The 27,366-nt window shown below is 50.1% G+C and overlaps 1 protein-coding gene across 1 annotated transcript in view; it reads left to right on the forward strand.

Annotated features, from left to right (window-relative positions):
- Positions 1-26,409, forward strand: part of LOC138492851 (uncharacterized) — a 50,614-nt gene extending 24,205 nt beyond the window's left edge. Inside the window, exons 3-4 of the mRNA XM_069620185.1 lie at positions 3,654-3,839; positions 26,393-26,409. Coding sequence (XP_069476286.1) covers positions 3,654-3,839; positions 26,393-26,409 — 203 coding nt within the window. The remainder of the gene's footprint in view (positions 1-3,653; positions 3,840-26,392) is intronic.
- The last annotated feature ends 957 nt before the right edge of the window (positions 26,410-27,366 follow it).

Consider the following 27,366-nt stretch of genomic DNA (forward strand, 5'->3'; position numbering starts at 1 on the left):
TATCTGTTACTGAGGTCGATGGAGCTTGGCTGTGAGCTGCTTTTGAACAATCGGAGTCAAAAATGCTCCCTAGGTCTGGGCCCCACCAATGCCTTCACCTGCAGTGTTGCATTTGCAGAGCATCAGTCTTCAGTGTTTCTTGGAAGGAACTCCTGGGGGGTGATCTAAAACAGAATTTTTGGAAACCTTCCAGTGTTGTGAATAGGGCGCAGATCTTTGAATTCTGCTTGTTAACTCAGTGTAGACATGCATGTATGCACAACAATGTTAAGGCTTAAACAGTGAGTTGTGTTCAGACAGACGTTCCACTGTGGTGATGAGAAACAAAGTAGCTCAATTTGAAAAATCATATTGGTTTATTTGGTGTTGAGCTGTGGGTTTCTACAATTATTTGCCATCACACCTTGGATTCTACATTCCCAACCAAGACGGAAACAGAAGTAACACAACTCCTACCCTCTAAAGCCTCTGTACAGACAGAGCTTGGTAAGAAGCCCAATTCAAACCTTTAAAGCAGTTTTGAAGGAAAGCTACCCATGATGGTTGTCGATTCTCTTTGATCTGCTTAAATGCTCGTAGTTAAGTTAAGGCAGCCCTGGTAGTTACAGGGAGGATACAAGATAGTAAAGATACATTGTTACGTAAGGCATGGCTTAAACAACTCAATCTGTGGACACAATAACACAATGCAGGGATACACATTAATTGGGTATGGAATACTTAAGAGGGGTACTGAGGTTAGAGCCAGTGAGGAAGGAAGCAGAGGTCGAGAGGCAATAGTAGTATGAGAAAAACTGAATCGGATCCTGTTTTATGAGGACAAGCCAGAAAATAAATAACTGTAACCTAGAAATAAATGCTATACAAAAGGCACTAATGACAATGTAAGTAGGGAATAAAATGTTAGTTACAAAATGGGTATGTTTCTGAGTGGCCCTGATTGGGTAATGGTTGTGTCTTTCTTATCTAGAGAAATGTAGCTCCATAACTAGAAGATGTAGGTGATAACAATTTCTGGTAAATGGAACGTTTGACTCACTGAAATGCTTTCATTATAATGCACATTAGAGGAGAAGGAGAAAAGAGTAAAGCCACAGTAATGAAAAGTTTTTCTAAACTGGTTTGCAGACGGATCTAAAAGAGTTGGGGGAATCCAGAATATGGGGCTTAGATGACACAAAAGCGAGGCGCAGAAATAAACTAGACAGACAACAGAAACAGAAAAGGGGACAAGACAAAAGACTGAGATCTAATTTACTAGCTCTGATAACACAGTTGCATCCCTAACGAGTGAACACAAATAAGGGTGGGGGAGATGAGAATGTAGATGAGAAAGATACCGTTGATACAGCAGGGAATGCATGCCTAAGCTATGAGTGTGCTGCACCTGGAGTAGTGCAAGTGATGCAGCCACTCCTAGAGGCACTAATTTAACCCCAGACCTTCTAGCGAATGCAACCCCAAAATGGATTGAGCACAAGCACTGAAATCTCAAGGCATAGGCCGGGCAAGCAGCTAGCATGTCCACCTAAGCTCATATCCATGCAGGTACGATTCATAGAGCAAGTGCTGCACAACTCCATGCCCCACTAAGGTAGTTACCGTATTGAGTGCTGACATGGTGGACACCCAGGGATTTGAAGCATTTGTGTAAATAGTTTCCTAGTGTGATAGATGAACCATAGAAATGTGGTCATGAGTTGAGATCGGTGATTCATTATAATGGCTGAAATGAATCAGCTCATTTGGGTGGGTAGGCCTGCACAGGTCGACAAGCTGTTGACTCCAGAGATTAACTAGCCTCCTGAAAAAGTGGGACAGGGTGTTGAATTGACTTAGGCTAGAGATTCAGAAGATTGCCCTAGTCTGCCAGTGGAAGATCAACTGAGCCAAAATCAAAAACTGCAGACAAATGAAAGATTAGACCCTTGCTGATTACTTGGATCAATTTGAAAGTTGTGTTGAAGCATTATTCTGGTATAAATAAGCCTGCAGACATATTTTAGGTGGAGGTTAAGCCTTCCTAAAAAGGCTATTCTCAGAGCTTTGGTAGAATTGTTGCTTAAATGTGGCCATTTAGCTTGCACAGAAATGTTAAAATTAGTTCATAATCATTCACGCTGGAAGGCAAATGTGGGGAACCTATATCCCGGGCTCTTACTATAACCACCTTCCCCTTTTCTGCTCTGCAGCATAACAGTATTGTAAATGGTCACATCACTGAGTGCACGTGAAGCAAATAAATAATACAGCCATACAGATCACGTGAGAGGTCATCATGGCAGAATAATGACTCACTTCACCTTGGAGCATAACCTAGGGGTGGATATTTATCACAAGTGGCAATGGTGCCTATGTAGGTCTATGGGCACAACCCAGCAATAGTAATTTAGACTGTGGAGTTGTCATGGTGAGTAAAGTTAACAGAAAAAAACGTGTTTGTATATTAAATGTGGTTTTATTTTGTAATATTTAAATAACAGAAGATGTGAAGATGTAAGAAGAGCTGCTTAATAGCTTTCTGCTTTTGGGATCTTCTAGTGGACATGCCATAGACAAGATGGGAATCACGTGGTAGGGGCTGCTTAATCATTTGCTGCCTTTGGGGTTTTCATGAAGGTTGATATAGAAAAAGCAGGGAAAACGTGGGAGGAGTTGCTTCATTATTTTCTTTTGTTTTCGAATATTCATCTGAAGTGAAAATGCATGAATGACTCCATTATCAATAGTTATTGACTGCATTCTGCAAATTCTGATTGACTGAGAGGAAGTAAAAAGAAAAATCCAAGAGCGAATACGAGTAAACAACATTTGGTGCAAAGGAGAAATTTTAATATTTCCTTGCCTTAGTTCACTGTTATAGCCTTATAGACTGAAGGTGGGGTCATTATTGCAGGATAATGACACGCCACCAATTTATGGCCTGAGGCAAAGCTGGGGGCATAGGTTGGGGAAGGGTCATTACCCTATAATGACTTCTCCCAGTACATAGTGGTAGCGACAATACATGTTTTGGAGTTTTAGTGTTGAAGTCAACATTTTACTGATGTTATATTTAGTATTAAATAACATGGTTGCCCTCATAAATTAAGCACTGTATTGCAAACTTCGTTGAACTGACACAGGTCTAAAATGAACATGCATTTGGTGTCATTAAAAAGTAAACACCTTCTCTATAAGAAAGCAGAAGCATTTTCCTGCCTTTTAGCTTTCTCTTTTGTGTGCGCAATAGGATGTTGCAGCTAGAAAAAGGCCCTCTCAGAGAAGAAGTGTGTTGTTGAAAGAAATCTTGCGTGTAAATATCATTGTTGTTTCCCTTTCTGCTTTTGAATAAATAATGTTCATAATGGAGTCAATACTAGTAGTTATTGAATGCACTCTAAACATTCTTATTGTATACGAGGAGGTCATTAACAATTTACATGTGCTAATTAGAAATGCAACTGATCATGATCTCACAAATCGATATTTTAAGTATCAAGTTGATTGGTCTTCTGTTATCAGACCCGTAATGCTAAAGGTGCAGAGTTGAATTCTTCTTTTCGAATGTAGAGACACTTGCTTGTCCATAAGATTGATGTATGGGGGTGTTTGGATTGTAGTCACTGTGATTCTTTGAGAGCATGACACGGCTGTCATTTGTTCTTTTCCAGGTGGATGTGTCAATGGAACATATGATGGCATCAAGTGCATCTGCAGCAGTGGTTTCTTTGGTCCCCTTTGCAACTTTCCCGTGAACAAGTGCCAGAATGGAGGATACAGCAATGGCACTGGATGCACATGTCCCGAAAATTTCGAAGGGCCCGAATGTGAATTAATTTCGAACAATATAGAAGTTGGTAAGAAAATTCAATGTAGAGGTATAATTCACGCAGCACAGAAAGAGTGGAGTCGAGATGCGACTTACAGACATTTAAGACTTATCATATGAGAACACACTTCACTTTTCCTTGCATTCAATGTTATGCATTAGTTGCTTTGTGCAATGTCTGCACTGTTTTTTCCATCACTACACATGCACACAGTCCTCATATGTATTTGTCTGCATAATGTATGCATATGAAGTTCCAGTAACTTTGTACATCTGATGAGATAATGGATCATAGCCAGCACTGGCAACTCTGTCATTTAGCTCATACTTTGAAGCTGGACTGATCAACACAACAGCTCTTACCCAGTGCAAAATCTCTTGACTTTAACATTGACCGTGACCTTTCCTTTAATATACACATTACCAAGCTGACCCAATCAGAATGGTACCAGCAAGTACCCAACGGCAAAGTCAAGCCATTCCCTGCGCCATGAGTTTCTAGACATCCAAGTAGTAGTCAGCCCTGACCTGCCTGGTAGCAACGTCTTACTTGCAGGAGTCCCAGGTGCTATATTGGCCACTCTGATAGCTGTCATGCATGCTGCATCATGGTTCATAATAGAATTAAGACAATTTGAGCAAATCATTCCCCTCTTCAAGGAGCTGCAATGGCTTGCCTTTTCAAGAATGCATCATGCTCAAGAGAGCCTGGCTCACCTGCAAAGCAGACACAACATAAACAGACCTCTTCCTCTGCTGGGAAACTCACCATTGCCATGCACCGCCCACCACTGGAAGCCACAGCATGATTTGATTGATTGATTTGAGTTATTTGTATTGCTCTCACAACAAACTGAATCGTATCCATAAACTAAAACACAGGATTAGTGATATGAGTAAATATAGGTGCCAATAAAATCATGAAAAGTTGTAGGATAGCCACACCTACTTAAACAAGTAAGTTTTTAAACCTTCTCTAAAGATTGATAAGGAATCTGCTCTTAAATGGGAGGCTATTGCATAATCTTGGTCCATCAACTGAAAAACTACAATCTTGAAAAACTCCAATCTCCTCGTGAGACAGAGTTGGACTTAGGAATGATAAGTAAACATTGATCTTCCGATCTTAAGGCCCGAGTCGGGCGACATTGCTTCAATTTGTTTATTAAATAGATTGGTGCCAACCCATTGATACATTTATAAACCAGGCACCTGATCTTACATTTTATGCAGTCTTGCACCACCAGCCAGTGCAGTGGCTGACGAAGACCTGAGATTGACGAATTCTTGACAACACCAAAGAGCAGTCTTAGTCCTGCATTCTGGGCTCTTTGCAGGCGGTGAAACTGTTTGACAGGGGCTCTGGCCAGAAGTCTGTTGCAGTAATCGAATTTGGAGTTCACCAAAGCTCCCACAACCATTGAACGGTCGGGGTCAGGTACATAAGGTAGTGCTTGGCTCAGAAGACAAATATTATAGAACACTGACTGTATTTTGGCTGAGACCTGACCATCACAGCACAGATCACTCTGCCAAACACAGCCAAGATACTTTATCTTGGTAGCATATTTAAGAGTAGTCTCCAAAAAGTGGGGCGGTGGAGGGCAACTTTTTACCCAATCAAATGTTTGGGGCCAAATAAAATCACGTCAGTTTTTTGGGATTAAGTTGAAGCCAATTCTTTTCCATCCACACTCTAATCTCTTCCAAACACTTGCTCAACACAGCAATAGCATCCTCCACATCATCAAATCTAATGTATAACTGAGTATCATCAGCGTAAGAATTAAATTGAAGATAATATTTCTCCAGGATATGTATTAGATTGCAGAGATATATATTAAAAAGAAGTGGAGAAAGTGCCGACAACATTGAAGAAGGATTTCAAAAATTAAACCACCCGTCTGTACACATTGTCTATGCCCAGTAAGAAATAAGGTAAACCAATGAAGAGCACAAGAATCTACCTTCACAAAAAATTTCAGATGCTCCAACAAAATTCCATGGTCCACCGTATCAAATGCGACGGACAGGTCAAGCATCACAAGCAGGGATAGTTTACCTGCATCCCCTGCCTGGAGCAGCTCGTCCCATACTGCGAACAGGGCTGTCTGCGTCCCGCGCTTGGGGCGAAAACCGGGCTGTAAAGGGTGGAGGAGACCAGTAGCTTCAATGTAATTCTGCAGCTGACTAGTGACCACCTTTTCCAAAACCTTTCCCGGCCCAGGGAGACCTGCAATTGGGCGATAGTTGTTATAGTCCTCTGGGTCAAGGCTGGCTTTCTTAAGTAGTGGGGAAACAACTGATTGTTTTAAAGAATCAGGAACTATCCCCTGAGTTAATGACAAATGTACACATTTTGTCACAAAAGGGGAGAGTTCTAGAGAGAGTTGCTAGTGACAAAAGCAGTAATTGGAAAAAGAGAATCATTTGTCGGCTTTATTTGTGACAAAAGAGTACCAATATCATCTTCACACAACTGTTTAAAAACAAATTGGTCTGCCCTCCTTATTGCACTGTCTAATATAGTAGGGGTACCTTCATTTATAGTGACAGCAGCTGATTGAGGTAAGATATCTGGTTCTCTATGGAGCCTGATATTATTTTGAATATTCAGACTTTTGTCTCTAAAAAACGTATTCATCCCATGAGCATGATTAGCAGATGAAGATTTCGCCGAAATATACATGTTAGGATTAACAAAGTTAGCAATTGTTTTAAACAACTCTTGTGGATGATTTGCTGCTACAATGATTTTTATTTAGACAAAAAAGCAGATTTGCCTACAAAATAGTTACTTAATGCTATCCTTGCCAATGCTGCATGCTCAAGCGATTTCAAAAGGTACCATCTATTTTCAAGGTATTTATGGTCCTTTTTTAACTCAGAGAGTTGCAGAGTATACCATATCCTAGATGACAATTTTTGAACAATAGTTCTAAAAGGAAAATATGTTGTGCAAATCTTACTTATAATTTGAGTCCCTTGTTGGAATAGGTCATTACAATCTTGCAACATAGCGCAATTGCTCAGAGCCTTGTTTAGATCAGATCCAGGTATACCACCCAGTTCCTTTTTCTTTCTAGCAATTCTGGTCCCCCCAGGAGTGGGAATAGTGGTTTCATTTCTATTTGTCTTGATAGAAAATGTCCTTAAGTAGTGATCTGTCCATAGGATGGGAAGTGTGTTAATCATACCAATCCCTTTTCCTCTGGCCAGGACAACATAAAGACAGTGGGGGTCATTACAAGGTTGGAGGTAAGGGATTACCGGCACTGTTAAGGGTGCCGATGCCGGTAATCCCTTACCTCCGTATTCCGAGTTCCCTTTGCGGGTCCTTCCTTACCTCTTGCTTTTAGCAGGAGTTACGTACGGGACCCGCAAAGGTACCTCGGAGGTAATTACGGTACCGTAATTTACGGTAGGGCAAAATGGGGAAGGGCAAAAGGTGAATGGGGAATTACCGGTCCCTCCAACCCTGGAATGGACCGGTAATTACTCCATTCACCAAGCCGGATTTGGGACGGTTTCGTAGGCAACCATGGAGCTAATTACTCCATGATTAGCTCCAAACCCGGAATGAGGTCCAATGGGCCTCATTACAAGTTTGGTGGTAGCTTTGCCGGTAAAAACCTGCAGGCTGCCGCCAAACTTGCCATTTTTTCCGGCACCCACAAATGGACAATTACCGGGTTATTACGGCCAGAAAAAAATGTTCCCCATTTGAGCCCCATAGGGCTCAATGGGAATGGGGAGGTCGGATGCACCGGCACCATTCAGAATGGTGCCAGTGCCTCCGACATGCTCTGCTCGCTGGTGCCGGACTGGCCTTGCAGGCGAGAAGGCACCTGCGAGCAGACCTCCTAGTTTGCCAGTCCGTTAACAACAGTACCAGCAAGCTTACCGGTACTGTTGTTACCGGACGGGCAAACTTATAATGAGGCCCAATGACCTAAAATATGTGAAGGTGTTTGAACCAAAACTTATACTTCGTGTTGAGATAGAAGTGCATGTAGGTGCATAGCATCTGCTTTGGTCGAATCCTCCAGCCAGATATTTAAGTCACCAATAAACAATAGTTGTTTGCATTCGGTACCTGTTGACATAAGAAAATCATCCAGGCCCTCTAAGAACAGAGCCGATGGGCCAGGTAGGTCTATAAATCAACACACTCTTCGCTGAAGATTTTGGGGTCAACATGAGAGTTATACGTATCTCTGAGATGATATCCCATTTTAAAGATTTCAAATGATCAAACTTTACGTGAGAACGGTGTATACTTGTTATTACATGACTGGTTTTTCCATGCCTATTGATATATTGGATCAGATAACCATCTGGAATTAGGCAGTGAAAAATAGAGTGGGAAGTGTCTTTAAACCACGTCTCAGTCACGAATAAAACATCCCATTTCTGAGACTCAATTAGGAGACAGATATCAGTAGCATGGGTAATTGCAGACTATGAGGCCGATTCATGGAATAATTAGCGCGGCGCAAGTGGGCAAAAACGTGCGAATCGCAGTGGAATAGCGAAAATCGCAGTGAACGTGCGAAAATCGCACGAAAAGCAGCGCACGTCGATTCATGGAAGGCCGTGCGCGAGAAAACCAGCGGATGTGCGATAAAAAGTGCGCGGCGCACGTTAGCACACAGGCCATCTAACAGCGTGCGCCAGGTCACTGCGAAAATCGCACAGGCCACAGCGAAAATCGCACATAGCGCGGCGCACGCAACAAAAGTAGGCGGAACACGGGCGTAACACTCGGAATGGGGAACAACTTGCCAAAACGTGGGCGTCACGGGGGAAGTACAGGGCACAAGTGCGCGGAACGCCCACACGCTCGCCTACAACACGTATTCATGGAATAGAATAGGGGAAAAAAGCGCACGCTCAAACCAGCGCACAGGCACAAACACGACCGCCACAAGAAAGCAGGCAGTAGCGTCTCTGCGGCTGTAAGAAATGTGCGCCAAAAGGTGCGCCAACTAATCGCACCTATATACTGCCATGATGAATGTCCCATACTGTGGCCCTCCAGGAACAAAGACGTGCAAAGGGGTACCCACAAACACGGACACCCGCTGACAAAAAATACGTGTGCGTGTATACCGGGGTGCGCGGGAAGTCTAACACGCGATTTCAGCAGGGTACGTGCATCACAGGGGTTGGCGTGAAGTTTCACACGCGATCGGGTCTGGGGGAGCGGGCTACGTGTATTTCTGGGGTGCGCGTGAAGTTCCACACGCGAATAGGCTGGGCGCGTGTATTCCAGGGGTGCGCGGGAAGTTCCACACGCGAATAGCCTGGGCGTGTGTATTTCAGGGGTGCGCGGGAAGTTCCACACGCGAACAGACTGGGCGCGTGTATTTCAGGGGTGCGCGGGAATTTCCACACGCGAACAGCCTGGGCGCGTGTATTTCAGGGGTGCGGGGGAAGTTCCACACGCGAACAGCCTGGGCGCGTGTATTGCAGGGGTGCGCGGGAAGTTCCACACGCGAACAGCCTGGGCGCGTGTATTTCAGGGGTGCGCGGGAATTTCCACACGCGAACAGCCTGGGCGCGTGTATTTCAGGGGTGCGGGGGAAGTTCAACACGCGAACAGCCTGGGCGCGTGTATTGCAGGGGTGCGCGGGAAGTTCCACACGCGAATAGCCTGGGCGCGTGTATTTCAGGGGGGCGGGGGAAGTTCCACACGCGAACAGCCTGGGCGCGTGTATTTCAGGAGTGCGCGGGAAGTTCCACACGCGAACAGCTTAGGCGCGTGTATTTCAGGGGTGCGCGGGAAGTTCCACACGCGAAAAGCCTAGGCGCGTGTATTTCAGGGGTGCGCGGGAAGTTCCACACGCGAACAGCCTGGGCGCGTGTATTGCAGGGGTGCGCGGGAAGTTCCACACGCGAAAAGCCTGGGCGCGTGTATTTCAGGGGTGCGCGGGAAGTTCCACACGCGAACAGCCTGGGCGCGTGTATTGCAGGGGTGCGCGGGAAGTTCCACACGCGAACAGCCTGGGCGCGTGTATTGCAGGGGTGCGCGGGAAGTTCCACACGTGAACAGCCTGGGCGCGTGTATTTCAGGGGTGCGGGGGAAGTTCCACACGCGAACAGCCTGGGCGCGTGTATTTCAGGGGTGCGCGGGAAGTTCCACACGCGAACAGCCTGGCCGCGTGTATTTCAGGGGTGCGCGGGAAGTTCCACACGCGAACAGCCTAGGCGCGTGTATTTCAGGGGTGCGCGGGAAGTTCCACACGTGAATAGCCTGGCCGCGTGTATTCCAGGGGTGCGCGGGAAGTTCCACACGCGAATAGCCTGTGCGCGTGTATTTCAGGGGTGCGCGGGAAGTTCCACACGCGAACAGCCTGGGCCCGTGTATTTCAGGGGTGCGCGGGAAGTTCCACACGCGAACAGCCTGGGCGCGTGTATTTCAGGGGTGCGCGGGAAGTTCCACATGTGATTTCACAGTGTGGGTCCTCCCAGGTGTACCCTGTACACCCTCCACGGCCCCTGCAGGCAGCCCACACCACAGGGGACTACCCTGCATCCCTGGTCATGTCCCGCAGGCAGCCCACCCACCATGGGCATGCCCCCCAGCAAAGGCACATGTCTCCTTGAACTAATGAACACCAACTCATGTCCCCTTGCACCCCCACCCCCCAGCACTGTGGGGCACCTGCCAGCAGGCCCCCACCCATGTCCAACTCATGTCTCCCACCCCCCCCACACCCCAGCACTGTGGGGCACCTGCCAGCAGGCCCCCACCCATGTCCAACTCATGTCTCCCACCACCCCCACCCCCCAGCACTGTGGGGCACCTGCCAGCAGGCCCCCACCCATGTCCAACTCATGTCTCCCACCACCCCCACCCCCCAGCACTGTGGGGCACCTGCCAGCAGGCCCCCACCCATGTCCAACTCATGTCTCCCACCACCCCCACACCCCAGCACTGTGGGGCACCTGCCAGCAGGCCCCCACCCATGTCCAACTCATGTCTCCCACCACCCCCACCCCCCAGCACTGTGGGGCACCTGCCAGCAGGCCCCCACCCATGTCCAACTCATGTCTCCCACCACCCCCACACCCCAGCCACCAGGGGCACCCTCCACCAGGCCCCCACTCATGTCACCCACCACCCCACCCCCCAGCAGTGCAGGGTCACCCTCCACCAGGCCCCCACCCATGTCCAACTCATGTCTCCCACCCCCCCCACACCCCAGCACTGTGGGGAACCTGCCAGCAGGCCCCCACCCATGTCCAACTCATGTCCCCCACCCCCCAGCACTGTGGGGCACCTGCCAGCAGGCCCCCACCCATGTCCAACTCAGTGTCCCCCACCCCCCCACAGCCCAGCACTGTGGGGCACCTGCCAGCAGGCCCCCACCCATGTCCAACTCATGTCTCCCACCCCCCCCACACCCCAGCACTGTGGGGCACCTGCCAGCAGGCCCCCACCCATGTCCAACTCATGTCTCCCACCACCCCCACCCCCCAGCACTGTGGGGCACCTGCCAGCAGGCCCCCACCCATGTCCAATCCATGCCCCCCTGCACCTGGGTCCCAACATTCCCCAATCATGTCCGTAATGCCCATCCTGCCTTGCCAAAAGGCCCAACCAACTATCACACCCACCCACATATCAAAGGCAATTACATGTTACACCCCCAATGTAAATAATGCAATTTAACACATGTCTGTCACACACAATGGCTGCAAGTGAATGACAAAACACCCAACATGACATGCCTGAAAGCAATGAGATGATACGACACATTGAAGAATAAAAAAATATTATGTATTGAACAGCAAACAAGAAAAAACACAAAGCAAATCAAACTAAACATGAAGAATGTCCAAGAAAAAATTCTGAATTATTAAAATAAGGAAATTAAGAAGATCATCCTGGGTCCATGAGCCCTACCAAATTAAACCTAACTGACTACTAACTAAAAAGTGAACTATATACAAAAAAGTGGTGCATTGTCCAATCGCAACCAAAAAAAATTCAAAAAAACAAAGGAAACCTAACCCTAACTATACAACTATATACAAAGGCAGCGGGCTATTCGGACGGCTCACTGGTTGTTGTCATTGGCCAGGGCATCATCGAACTCCTGGTCAATGGCTTGGAGGCGGGCATGTTCCCTGGCCCCGAGGTCCCGCAGGGATAACGCAGTGTCCAGCTCTAACTCCCTGCGAAGACCCTCGAGGCACTCAGCCCGCCTCAGCGCCCTCTGCATGGAGTCCTCCGCCCTGACCATCGTGAGCCGTTCCTCCTCTGCCCGCTGCCGCTCCGCACCTATCCGCTGGCACAACCTCTCCCACACGGAAGCCACTCCCATTCCAGGGTTCTCCTGCCCTCCGGCCGATGCCTGCACCCCCGATGTTGATGGCCCCGAGCCATGATGCCTCCCACGTTGAGCCTGCTGCTGCCTCCGACGCAACTGCCTGTGCCAGCACGACGGCATCCAGGCTGATGGAAACCACCGACGCCGTCGTGCACGTGCCCTGCCCGATGATGCCGTCACATCCTCCATCTGCTGGGGTCCAGTTGCTCTGGTGTCCACCCCTGCTGGATCTCTGACTCCCGACTGTGGCAGGGATGGGATCCCCACCGAGCTGGCTGCATTGGTCGGGGCAGCTCCACAGGGGGCCCTGGTGGCATCTGGGCTGGAAGACGGCAAGGAGAACGACTGGTGGATAGCCTGCACAGAGGAGGAGAGGGCCGCCACATTGGCCAACACATGCAGGAAACCCCCGAACATGGCCGATCCCAATTGGGCCACGTCGGCACGGTGCACTTCGTGATGACGTGCGTGCTCCTCCCGGGAAGCACGCACGGCATCACGAATCACAGCCGTGCGCATCGCGACCCCAATCAGGACCTTCTCCGCACGGCCAGGGGTTCCCACGTCCGCAGGTGGAGGGGAGTCAGGTGACATGGACATCCCCTCTACCTGCGGACGGGCCTGGGACGGGGCATCCCTGCTGGTGCATGGTGGTGCACTCACAGGGTCAGGGACAGCGACATGCACAGGCCCCTCCACGGTGACCTGTGCTGCCTCCTGCCCCTGGCCCTGGACTGCACCACTTGCACCAGCAGGGATGCCCCCACCAGGCCCCATGTGTGCCCCAGTGGCGGCCTCCTCCTCCTCTGTGCAAACCACCAACCTGGATGGCTCCTCACCGTCTCCCACCGTAGCAGGCCCCTGTAGGGGCTCACCCACCCCTTCCGCTGCAGCCGTGGGGGCATCCCCGCCGCCTTGCTCCACAGCGCCGTCTCTGCCCTCTTCTTCACTAGCCGCTGCGTAGAGGGAGACAAAGAACACAAGCATCAGGGCACTGTACAATGGTCCCCTAGACAGGAAGCAATAGCAGATGAGCACCACTGTCAAAGTACACTTCCATCATGTCCCTCCACAACACATGGGTCAGTCCAGGCAAAACACACACAGTAACAGGCATGGTGCATGCCATGGACATTTCCATGCATGTCCAATGGACTCTTGAAACATTCAATGATATGTAACTCACATGCATCATGCCTCATGCCCATCACATGCACACACTTCACCTCAGTCACATCCATCTGGCCCCAAACACACCAAACACAGCGGTTACAAGGGTAATATGGCTGCTTTACTGAATCTCTGCATTGTCACACACATGTGTCATGCATCCATGGCATGCACAAGTCACAGACACGCAGGTCAGGCACACAGACATGGCTACCATATATGTACCTGGCATCAGCACCCATCCCTCACCCCCACCCATGTCCACGTACAGAGACTGGCATGCTCTCATGTTCAAAATCTGAATAGGGCTCCCCATGCGGCATTTCAACACATGCAACAACCATGTGCATCACACATCACTGGTCGCACATGCATTACCATGATGTCCCTGCACACATACATGCATACATGGCCTATGGCACACATACAGGCAAGTATCATAGAACCAGCACACCGCAACATGCCCTGTCTCACACAGTAATGCATGGACACTTACCGCTCAACTCCAGACGGGCCTCCCTCTCAAGGATCTGGGCGTGGAGCGCTGGGCGTACGCGTTCCAGGACCCTCATCTGGATGGAACTCATGCGGCCCCGGCCCCCCTCCACGAGGCGCCGGGCCTTCACAAGGGTCCTGGACCTCAAGTCCTCCCAGCGCTTCTTGATCTTCAGGACGTCGCGGGTTGCCACCCCCTCCGCGTTGATGGCAACCACACAGTCGGCCCAGATCCTCTGCCGTCCTTCCTTGCTGGCGCGGGACGATCCAAAGAGGGCATCATACTGCCCCAGGACATGCTCCACCAGGACACCAACTTTGGTGACAGTGAAGCTGGTGCCCCTCTGCCCCTCTGGCCTGGGGTTGCCACTGGTGCCAGATGTTGAAGTGCCCGACATGGCAACCCCAGAGGCAGGTGTGGGTGGGCAACTGGGTCCTGGGGCTGGGCTGTGGAGCGATGTAATACCAGTCGGGAGTCTTCTGTTCCAGCAGGGGTGGACACAGCAACTGGACCCCTGCAGATGGCTGATGTGCAGGCACCAAATGGCAGGGCACGGTGGCAGCAGGCAGGCAGGCAGGCAGGCAGCAGCAGATGGCACGTGGGAGGCTGCTCGGGGCACTGGGGGGCAGTAACTCGGCCTTCTGGGCAGGAGCGTGGGCTTCCGTGTGTTTTCGCGTGGCCAGCTTGATACGGAGTGATTTGGCACGTGAAAATCCTGCACGTCAGCGTGAAATCCGAGGAAAGGCCCTTAGCGCGTAAGCGCGTCAGCACGCATACGCGATTCTATTGGACCAGAGTCCCTCAGCGCGTAAGCGCGTCTGTGACGTGACCCGCACGGGTGTTCCCCACTCAGCACGTGATGACGGGGCACACGTGGAGATACTGCACGTCAGAGTGTCATCGCGTGTAATTGGACAAAAGTGCGCGTACACGCGATTGGCCTATGTACGTGTATTTAATGGGTGCGCGGCCACTTACACACGCAAGTACGTCAGCGAACCTGTATCACGTGGTGCGTGTGAATTTCCACACGCTATTGGACTGGGAACTGGTTTCCAGGGGTGCGCGGGTCACACGCTGTATCCCGTGGTGCGTGTGAATTTCCACACGCTATTGGACTGGGAACTGGTTTCCAGGGGTGCGCGGGTCACACGCTGTATCCCGTGGTGCGTGTGAATTTCCACACGCTATTGGACTGGGAACTGGTTTCCAGGGGTGCGCGGGTCACACGCTGTATCCCGTGGTGCGTGTGAATTTCCACACGCTATTGGACTGGGAACTGGATTCCAGGGGTGCGCGGGTCACACGCTCGCCTAGAACACGCGCTAAGCATACATTGCGGACTTTAACAATAACAAGCTCAGACGCCAGGATGAACATACCGTTCCTAGCAGCAGTGGCAGTGGGCTACCAAAGGAGGAGGAGGAGGATAGTCAGGGCCAGAATATTCACACCCAGAACCAGCCTTTTCGGGATGCCTGATGACCAGGTGTATGGGAGGTACAGGTTTCCACCACACATCATACTGGACCTGGTGAGTGAGTGGGAGGATGACCTCACATCACCCACCCTGTGCTCCCAAGCACTCAGCCCCCTGGAGAAGGTCCTCAATGTACTGCACTTCTTAGCCACTGGATCATTTCAGCGGACAAGTGCCATAGTGGGTGGGGTGTCACAGGCCACCCAGTCACGCTGCCTACACCAGGTCTTGAACATCATGACTGCACGGCCATCAGTCCGCAGGCACATATACCTGCCCAGAACACCTGCAGAAAGGCATGCTGCCGCCCTGGATTTTTACGCAGTGGCACGATTCCCCAAAGTGCTAGGTGCCATCGACTGCACCCATGTGGCTCTACGTCCCCCCAGGGCATCTGAGCACATCTATAGGAACCGCAAGCACTGGCATTCCATCAACGTGCAGGTAGCATGTAATGCCAAGGGAATCATCACCTCAGTATATGCCAACTATCCCGGCTCCACCCACGACAGCTTCATTTACCGAATGTCCACCCTAAGCCGGGACCTAGAAGCTGGGCGGCATGGCGATACATGGCTGCTTGGTGAGTATGTATGCCACTGCACATGCATGCATGTTGGATACTGAGCAAGGTCACAACCTCACCAATGATACCAATCCCCACCTCCACAGGGGACAGTGCCTACCCTCTCAGCCCCCGCATGATGACGCCAATTCGGAACCCCACCACGCCACCCCAGGTAAGATTTAACACAGCCCACATTACAACCAGGGGCATAGTGGAGCGCACATTCGGAGTGCTGAAGTCACGCTTTCGCTCCCTTGACCGTTCTGGCGGGCAGCTGTTATACGCTCCCCCAGTAGTGTGCAGGATCATAGTGGCAGCATGTGTCCTGCACAACGTTGCAACACGCCGGGGCCTGGCCGTGGACATGGTGGTGGCCCCACATCCCCAACCACATGCACAGCCGCTGCGCATGGGAGGGGAAAGGGCACGGGGGGAGGCAGCCCGTACACAGCTAGTGGCAAATTACTTCACATAGAAATCACACCCCTGTGGAGTGCACACTGCCCTGGCACATTCCATCTGACAATCAATGATGACTCAACCTGACACTGATCCTGAATGTGTGGAGAATGAACCGGGAATTCCATGTCAGCCTGAGATTGTTCACCTGGAAGTGTCACAATGTGTGCATCCCTACCCACACAGACACCACCAATGCAGTTTTGTGAAGTTACACATTGAAGCAGCTAAAATGAATACCCACTTGCAAAATGCAACAAGAGGACAGTGCCATGTCAGCCAACCCCACCCCAGCACTGCCACACGACACACCGTGCCATGTCATGCTAATTGCAGGTAAACAAAGTAATCCCCACAACATGACATCACTCTCACTATGTACAGTGGCACTATTAGAAACCTGCAACACCTGAAATGCTCACAGCAATGCCGGACCAACAACATACTTGAGCACGTAGTACCATTAACATGACATCAAAAAGGTTACATATTAGTAGTCTCACCACCTGGAAATGCCTGCACTCCCACCACTACCAACTGTGCAGTGTTGGCGCCATGTAGAGTTGTAGGTGCACTGCTGCCAACATGGTCCCCTTCGCCAGACTAGAGGTCCTTGTGTGGACTTGAGGAAGGGACCTGCAAATTGGGAGGTAGACACAGAAGAAGAGTTACACATCAATGCAACATGCAGTGTACAACACAACAGCAATATGCACTATGAATGTATACACAGTATTGACTACAGACTGGCCACACAGCTCATGGGAGTCCAACGTCACTGTGTAATTCACTGTCACTTGGGCACACCCTTTGCAAGCCCATGGAAACGGGAAGCAGGAGGGGTGTGTGTGACTCAAACCCAAGCATCTGAACCAAATACATTACAAGCCTGCATGTGCCCAGCCACAATGCAGCGTATGCCCACAGGAACCACGGAAGCCAACAGATCGGAGCCAACAGATCGGAGCCAACACATCGGAGCCAACAGATCGGAGCCAACAGATCAGAGCCAACAGATCGGAGCCAACAGATCGGAGCCAACAGATCGGAGCCAACAGATCGGAGCCAACAGATCGGAGCCAATAGATCGTCCCAAAAAAATTGGGAATAAAAGAAATAAAAATAAAAATAAAAATAAGAAACAATCAAAAATGGCCATTGATGGGCCCGGGGGGGTTGGGGAGGCCACCCAGGAGGTCCGAGGACAGGATGCACACCAGAACCCACCTGCGTGGATCCTGGGAAGATAAAACACCTCCATGGGCTCATGGCCCACACGGCTACCCTATTGTGGGAGTGTCACTGCTGTCGCTATTATCACCCTGTGCAGCTGCATCCGGAGGTGGTTGCACTATGGGAGGCAGCCCACGCAAGGCCCTAGTCTGCTCCTCCATGGCTGCAAGCATGCGGGTGTGGTAGGTCTGGTTCTGGAGGATGAGTGTGCGGAGGTCCCCATGCAACAACTCACGGGATGCCCGGACCTCCGCCCTCGTTGCCTGCATCTCAGCTGAGAGCGTACGGGTGAGACGCTCCAGCTGCTGTTCTGTCCTTTGGTGTGTTGAAGCCTCAAGCTCAACAAGAGTCGTCCTGAGGTGTAGGAGCTCCTGCCTCAGGGCTTCCCTGTGGCCCTGGGACTCAATGGAGATGGCCTCCTGCAGAGTCGCCAGTGCCGCCCGCCTGTCCCTGTTGGACCCCAACATGTCCTCCCTGTGTGACTGGCAGATGGAGTCGGTTGCCTGCTCTAGTCGCTCCAGCAGCCTTTCTGGGGGGACAATGGAAGTGGCCACCCTATCCATGGCCTGAGCCATCATCTCGGATGATACAGCCTGTTGGGTAGCCATACCGTAAATGGATTGCTCCCATGCGGTATTGCCGGGTGGCGTACGGCCACCACGTCGGCGGGCACCACACCTGTCTGGGGCAAGGCGAACTGCGCCTTGCTGTGCCGGCACTGCCTGAGGCTGCAGGACTGCATTCCCCCTCTGATCTGCTGGCCCAGGAACAGGATCAGATGTCGCGGAGTGTGACCCTGCATCCGTAACCACCGAAGGCATAGCTGCCAACACTGACATCCCCATGGAGGGTACTGACCCTGGAGCAGGTGGGTGAGACAGAACAGAATCCCTCCCTGGAACACTCACCAGCGACGGCACGTAGGTCTCATCCGAATCAACACCTCAGTACAGCTCGGGGGAGGTGCAGCCAGAGACACCCCTTGAGAGCACGACCTGCAGCACTTGTGGGTTCTCCCCCACCACCACACCACGTCCCTCACTGGTGGTTGGTCGGCCCTGGGACACCTCCTGGGTCTGCACCATCTCCACAACCCCAACAGTATCAGGTGCGTCTTCCCCTGCAAAGACATGAAAACAAAGTAATGGAAACGGGCATTAGCACCATGGCACACATTGAGGGCTGAGAAGCAAGAGAACCAGTACTTGATTGACACATGTCCCACATGACTAAAACCCTCCCATGCATGCACCCTCACTGCGTATGAAGTGCAGGCAAATGGCACACACTGATGACACCAAGATGGAAGATGAACAAATTTTCTGCATGCTGCCTGGCAGTGGCATCACACATTGGCCTGTGATTGGCAGGTGAAACACACATGCCATCACACAGATGGCATGTACCATTGCTATTGAGTGAAGATGGAGAGGAGGGCAGCACCTATTCATTCAGTCCAGTTCCCGCATGTAATAGCTTTTCTGATTCTAACAGGTCAGATTTTTCACCTGGAGCTGCCAGTCTGAAATGGTCAAATAGCACAGGGACATGTGTGTACAAATGATATCCAGGTAACAAAGTCACTCCACTTTACCATACCCATGTCAGACATGTGACTAGTGGACAGCGACATGCCTAGTGAAAGTGGTGGAATGCAAACAAACTGACTGAATGAACAGTGAAAAATAAGCAAATATGTTGTGTCAAGGTGACACTTCAAGGGCAACTGGCGTGCAGTTGTGCTAGATGTCTACTGTTGGCAGAAGGGATACTGCTATGGCCAAATGCAGCTGCGCAGGAAGTATTGCATGAAGCACATGGCTGACCCATCCGACTGAGGCGCACACACTCTCACCTGGCACCCAAACAGAAGCCCTCACACACACACCATGCACATGTATGACACACACATGCATGTGCACTCACCGGACAATGCCTCGTAATCAGCCAGATCTCCCACGCCTTGGATCTGTTCCTCCGTGACGTAGGTCCCAGCGACTGACTCATGTGGAGTGAGTTCCATGTCTACTACTGGAGACCCACCTCCAGTCACTAGAGTTGCGGCATGACTTGAGGCCAGCTTACTCTTTGCCCTGCGCTTTAGGTCATTCCAGCGCTTATAGCAATCATTGGCTGTGCGCCTCACGATTCCAAGGGCACTTACGATGTCCGCAACGGTCTGCCAGTGTGCCTGGCGTTGTGCAGGTGTGGTCTTGGATCCTGCAACAATGACCATCTCGTTGTCATGTCCGGACACATACTCGACAAGTGCATTCAGTTCGTCATCCGTGAAGCTGGGCTTCCTGGACGGGCCGGACTGTGTAGCCGTGTCTGGGGCATAAGCCTGTGCCGGACGAGCACTCTTCCTCTTCCGCTTGGAAGGTGGTGGTGATCCTGAGTGTCCTGCGCCGCTCTGGACACTAGGGGCAGGAGCCCTGGTGGACTCTGTATCAGGAGTGTGGGATTGCACACTCAGCATGGGAGTTGGTGCAGGCATTGGCTCTAGTGTGATGGTGTCAGGGGGAATGTCAGCAGCATGGACTAGGACCGACACTGTCCTGGCTGGGTGTGTGAGGGCTGGGGTGGATGGAGCCGCAGCTGCCCCTGCAGCCACTCCGCCCTGCCTCCTTGGTGCAGCAGATGACCTTGCTGCCCCAGATCCACGTGGCATGATGGCATCAACGTGCACCAGCGCACGTGTCGTAGCCCTGCTGACCTGGAAGTCAGCCATGGAGTCAGCCAGGTCTGGTGCCACAATGGGCTGGTCCAACAAGGGCTGAGCATGGATGGTGTCAGCCACTTCAGCCTCAACGGGAGGGGGGGATGGGGGGGGGGGATGATGGGTGCCCTTGACTGGTCCTCCACACATGGGGGGACAGGCTCACCCTGCAAGTTACGACCACGTCCCCTACCGGATCCACCACGGCCACCACTTGTGGCTCTTCCACCTTTGCCACCCTTACGGAATCCTCGCCTCCCAGCCATGGCACTGATATTAATGTGCGTATGGGAGTGGCTGTAGACAATTGTCCTGGGCAATTGGGGGTCAAAGGGGTTGGGTACCAGATGGTAATTGTACCCTAGTGCTCTAGCACGGCTGATTGTAACCCCTGGGGAAAGATGACGGGTCACGCAACGCACAGGAGGCCCAAAAAAGGGAGATGACGTGCACGCAACCCCTCCTAGACCACGTGTGCAGAAAGAAAAACCTGCACTACGCTGTGGCACCCAGTAACACAAGAATGAACGTATGCGTGTCACACGCAGCCTAGAATGACCTCTGAAGGGGTAGGCTACACACGGGGCAAGCACAGAAGTTGGATACGTGCGTGACTCACCGTCTGCCAGGTAAAAGAGCGTGAAGAATGAGCGCATTTGGCTGGCTAAACCCCCGCCAAAAGAAGATGTGTACGCTGTCTGAGAAGACAGGACAACAGTAGAAGGGGACACTGTTTGAGGGAACAGGCCCAGGTAAACCAGTAAAAGAGAAAAAAGAGAAAAAGCTGTCAGAGGTAACAGGGAATACGAACTGGAAACGCCGTGAAGTAAATCGCGTGTGAAACGACAAGAAGTACAGATTTCACCCACTCGCTCTCCACGAAAAGCACGTACAAGGAAATGGTGTTCTACATGTACCTTATATACAGGCCCACACGTACAGCGTCACTTACGCGGCGTGTACGTTCACCAATCTCACGCTTTGTCACTCCTGCGTGTAGATCCATTTTCACCAATCACACGCTTTGTCACTTCTGCGTGTAGATCCATTTTCACCATTCACACGCTTTGTCACTTCTGCGTGTAGATCCATTTTCACCAATCACACGCTTTGTCACTTCTACGTGTACATCCATTTTCACCAATCACACGCTTTGACACTGGGACGTGTCACGCAACAATTTCCTGCACGTGCAGGTGACTATAGGCGCGCATATGCTGTTGACGGGTTTACGCGCTAAGGGCCTTTGCTGACGTGTGGGATTTCACTACCTATCAGGCTGTCCACGCGTTCACACACGAGAGACCACGCTCCTGGCCAGGAGGCGAAATTACTGCCCCCCAGAGCCCTGAGCACGCTCCCACCTGCCATCTGCTGCTGCCTGACTGCCTGCTGGCCACGTGCCCCACAGTGCTGGTGGGTGGGGGTGTTGGGAGACATGGGTGGGGGCCTGGTGGAGGGTGCCCCTGCACTGGTGGGGGTGGTGGGAGACATGGGTGGGGGCTTGGTGGAGAGTGCCCCTGGTGGCGGGGGGGTGGGGGTGGTGGGAGACATGGGTGGGGGCCTGGTGGAGGCTGCCCCTGGTGGCGGGAGGGTGGGGGTGGTGGGAGACATGAGTGGGGGCCTGGTGGAGGCTGCCCCTGCACTGCTGGGGGGTGGGGGTGCAGGGGGACATGAGCAGGTGTGCAGGGTAGTCCCCTGTTTTGTAGGCTGCCTGCAGGGGCCGTGGAGGGTGTACAGGGAACACCTGTGAGGACCCACCCAGCCTAATCGCGTCTGATGATTCCCACGCACCCCTGTAATACACGTACCCTGGCCAATCGCGTGTTGAACTTCCTGCGTACCCCTGTAATACACGTACCCTGGCCAATCGCGTGTTAAACTTCCCGCGTACCCCTGTAATACACGTACCCTGGCTAATCGCGTGTATAACTTCACGCGTACCCCTGTAATACACGTACCCTGGCCAATCGCGTGTTAAACTTCCCGCGTACCCCTGTAATACACGTACCCTGGCCAATCGCGTGTTAAACTTCCCGCGTACCCCTGTAATACACGTACCCTGGCTAATCGCGTGTTAAACTTCCCGCGTACCCCTGTAATACACTTACCCTGGCTAATCGCGTGTTAAACTTCCCGCGTACCCCTGTAATACACGTACCCTGGCCAATCGCGTGTTGAACTTCCCGCGTACCCCTGTAATACACGTACCCTGGCCAATCGCGTGTTAAACTTCCCGCGTACCCCTGTAATACACGTACCCTGGCTAATCGCGTGTATAACTTCACGCGTACCCCTGTAATACACGTACCCTGGCCAATCGCGTGTTAAACTTCCCGCGTACCCCTGTAATACACGTACCCTGGCCAATCGCGTGTTAAACTTCCCACGTACCCCTGTAATACACGTACCCTGGCTAATCGCGTGTTAAACTTCCCGCGTACCCCTGTAATACACTTACCCTGGCTAATCGCGTGTTAAACTTCCCGCGTACCCCTGTAATACACGTACCCTGGCCAATCGCGTGTTAAACTTCCCGCGTACCCCTGTAATACACGTACCCTGGCTAATCGCGTGTATAACTTCACGCATACCCCTGTAATACACTTACCCTGGCTAATCGCGTGTTAAACTTCCCGCGTACCCCTGTGATACACGTACCCTGGCCAATCGCGTGTTAAACTTCCCGCGTACCCCTGTAATACACGTACCCTGGCTAATCGCGTGTATGACTTCACGTGTACCCCTGATATGCACGTTACCCGCTTTGCGTTCCTTGTTTGGCTGCCCTGTAAACTGGTCCAGGGTTAGCGCAGCCCTTTGCGATGATTTAGCGATTTTGATGGCTTTTCCTTGCGCGAGGGCGTTCTTGGGGGCGTTACTGGCGCTGCTGCAGGGTCGCTGCGATACTCTGCGCCACGGCTGGTTTGGGAGCATGAAATCCATGAATACGCTGTGCGCGGAAATCGGTTTTAGCGCACGTGCCTGGCGCAGTCAATCGCACGCGGACACTCTGCGCCAGCCGCTTGCGACACTTTTCAGCGAAATTCTATGAATTACCCTGCTGGTGTTTTACAGACCAGCTAAGATCGATATCTGATCTTCAGTTTGTAATTCAATGCATTCACTTACTGACTTTATTCTTTCAATTCCCAATCCCCGAATTTTGGACAGTGCACGAAGCGAGAAGAACCCCTTGTCAATATTCAAGTTCAGCAGGGAGTCCCTTGTATAATGTATTATAGTCATGTTTTTTGTCTACTTACTATATTAGAATAGTAGGTCTTCAGTACGCCTTCAGTGTGTCAACCATTAAGACATACTTACCTCTTCATAAAACCACAGCAAAAAAGGAGACAAATAAAAAGAAGCAGCACAACGCACCGACCGCTGCGACCCGGTTGAACAGGCCAAACAGGCTTCGCGTCAGTGCTTCGCGCTGGCGTGGGCCAGTTATAGCCTGCGTTGCGTGTGTTCAACATTAGTAGAGGGCGCTCAATTCGCAGGAAAAGGAAGTCCCATGGAACACCTGCGTCAGAGCAGCACCAGATAATTATTTCAGCACGTAAGAAGAGCACTCGTTCAAAATATTACCAAAAATGAATTAAACAAGATGCAATTCTATTGACCAATACTTTCAATGCAATACTATTAAAACCTGTGCTTAAAATCAATATTGTAAAAAAAGCCAATCGGCATGCTCTAAGCAATTGTTCAGCCTAAAACAATCCAATGATCTATTTCATGTCAATTTTATTGGCAAGAGTATTAACCTACACCAGATTGATGTTTACTAAAGCATCACCAAAATGGAAACAAATAACGGAAAGTGAGAAGAAAAACAGGAAACCGGCATTGTTCAGCTATCTAGCCTGTCTCTGGAGGACGTTACCAATGTAGATCAGATTGCACCCTTCCATCCTGCACTTTTGGAAGGACATGAAGATCCCACTCTTCAAAGAACATCTTGCCAATGGTTGATTGCTCCTATGAACCATCCTTCTCTCCCCTACCACGTTTCCTTACCCATCAAGGCAACCCCAAATTGCCATTGGATGTTCCATGTATTTAGTGCTCCCCTGCTTCCCGGCTAGTTTGGGCTTCATACATCCCACACAGGCACACATTTTCTATGGATCAGCATGTTTACGGATCAAATTAAGATGTTTTCTTCCATAATCTAAGGCAGTGGTATTCTTATGTTGTACATGCTTATGTCAGTATCACTCTAAGATGGTGGGAAAGGTTTCTCATTGTGTCAATGAAGCTTTCAAGATCCTACACAAATGGGCCATATAACTGTTTCTCACTTTGCTGAAACCTTTGACTGCTAAGCCATTCCTGTCGCCCCACCTCAAGAGTTCTTTGTTCGGTTACACGATAAAATGTACGATAACTCCAGGGCACTTGGCTCTTTCCATTATCAAGAGGAAAGCAACTCCTGTATAAAATGAAAAATTGGCTCTTATGAAAAGGAAGAAACAATCACGTTCACGTGTATGGAAGAGGACACAGTAACATGTTGATACAATGTATTGTTTGAGGCTAACAAGAGGCTTCTAATTTTACATAAATCAGAGGAGACAGTTAGTGTCCATAATTCCATCATGCTCCAAGTATGACAGCAGAAGTCTTTAACATTGGAAACAGCTTTACCTCCCACTGGAATGTATGTCACCCTAACTGGCCACTCAGAAACTGGCTGGCAAACTTTCAGCCTTCTTCCATGATAAAGGTAAATCAATTCAGCTTAATTTACCCAAGAATTCATGTTCCGCTGCTTCTCAACACCCTGCTTCTGTCCCTTGCACCTTCCGCATCTCCTTCAACGCCGTAAGGATTCTGGGATCCTTCACAATGTCCAGAAAAAGAGAGCATTTTCAGAGCAGCTGTTCCTTTACCCAGCAACCATGGTTAAAGATAATGTGGAATCCTCGAAACCCATCTAGGCAGCTCTGGACAACAGCACTCTTAACATGTGCTCCTTTCCTCTGCCATTTAGGAATACATACATCACCCCCCTAATTCAGAAACGATCAGATGATTGTTTGGTTCTAGCCCACTTGAGGACAATTGGTAGCATCCCCTTCTTAGAAAACATATTCAGAAGATGGCTACGCAACCACTACTAGCCTATAGAGAGTCAAATAGTTTGTTTAATGTCTGCCAATCTGGGTTCCGACTCTTCAAAGGAACTGAACCTGCTTTGCTCATCATCAGACAATTCTGTGTATCTTGGACAATAACACTTCAGCAATCCTCATTCTCTTTGACTTGTCAGTGGCCTTTGATACTGTGAAATCATTATGTTTCTTAGCCACTCCAGTGATATGCTAGGCATTAAGGCCAAGTGCTTAACTGGATTGCTTCTTTTCTCCAAGATAGAGAGTCTTGAGTGATGTCAAGCCTCTTCCTTACCAATCCTTCACTAGTGCTGCAGCATTCCCCAAAGTTCTGTCCTCTCGTCATGGCTCTTTTACACTTCCCTCTTGCGTTTTATCTGGGTGGCCCAACACAAGATTAAGCAGGTAACTCCTCCACTTTACATCCTAAAATCGGCTGTATTAACATCCGGTAATTCCACCAGAGGTAACACCGGCAAAAATCTGCAATGGAGTCCTATGAACTTCATAAAATGGCGATTGACACTGCCAAACCGTCACTTGTAATCTGGTGCTATCAATGCCGGACTGCCAGATAATACTGCCAGACCAAGTGGCAGGAACAGCAATATCATTCAGTGATATCTCAGTGGTATTACTTCTGAGATACCACCAAACTCACAATGAGCCCCCCCATACCACCCTTCTTCAATATGTCCTATAAAGTGAAAGGCCTGAGTCCTCTCCCACATTGCCTATTGCAAGAGTCTATACTTGGGCCTCCTTTAGGGCTTGACAGACCAGCTACAGGTGAACAAGGAGCCTATGCTGATCTCAGAGATGATATTACAGTTCTTAAATCCTTGCATTGGTTGCCTGTAGAGGATTGTATATACACTAAAGCTTGGAGAGATTCGAAATGTGCTTACTGGGGAGTTGCCCCTCGCTACATCCTTCAGAAACTTTTCAAGTATTGTCCTAGGCTACTAAATTCTGCCAACACTTTCTCCCTCAGGCTGGGACATGCCGTGAAACATACATTTGTGGCCGGCTGCTTAACACGTCAGGATTATTTTCTATGCTGCAATCTCTTCATTACCATGAGGTCCTTGGATAGCTACCTCTATTTCCAAAAACAAATCTAAACTATCCTTTTCACGCAAGCACTTGATAACCTCTGATGATGTTGGTCCTGGTTCCATATTGACGCTATGATCTCTGAATGGTTCTTCTCTCAACATCATTGACATTGTTGGTGTCACCACCATCAACTTGTTCAGAGTGCCAGGCTGTTCTTCGCCTTTGGTCATAATGGGCAATTGATTTATATGATGTGGGCCTCGTGCACACCTTCTTGAAGTTCTCTAAGACACATTATGGCACTATTCTGAACGTGCAATACCTCCTTGCAATCATCTGAGCACATTATTACATCACATTACATTTCTCTATGATCTCGCACTTACATACCTTATTAGAAGAATGCATTTTTCACTTACCTGTTATCAAGAATAAATGGTCCTGAATTTTGCATTTCTCACCTACCTCCACACATAAAAGTTCCCAAATGTTCAAAGGCTTCTGAGGTACAGACATTCTACCTCGCTCCTTCTGTTTACTCCCACCTTCTCTTGTTTTACTCAGGGGTTCCACAGAGCAATAAACGCATAAATGATTAGTAAGCTACACCTAATGTTCCAATTAAATGAATGCTGTAAAGTACGGTTTCTTCACTCGTCACTCATACCCTTTTAGTTGTGTACAGGGCATATAGCTTATTGGTAAATACCAGAACACCCCACCATGTTAGGTACTATGCTCTGCTCGGGCTTGTACTGTTTTCTTATCTTCGGCTGATGTGTTTATGTTGCTTCCTGATATTCTCCTATGCTTTTAATGACCTATTAATTTAGTTCCCATTGAGTCCCTTCCTGCTTGTGATAGGTTGCTCACCCTCCCCTAATAAGTACACATGTGCCCTGCATGACC

The sequence above is a fragment of the Ambystoma mexicanum genome, chromosome 10, assembly GCF_040938575.1.
Source record: "Ambystoma mexicanum isolate Mex_15411 chromosome 10, UKY_AmexF1_1, whole genome shotgun sequence".
NCBI classification, from domain to species: Eukaryota; Metazoa; Chordata; class Amphibia; order Caudata; family Ambystomatidae; genus Ambystoma; species Ambystoma mexicanum.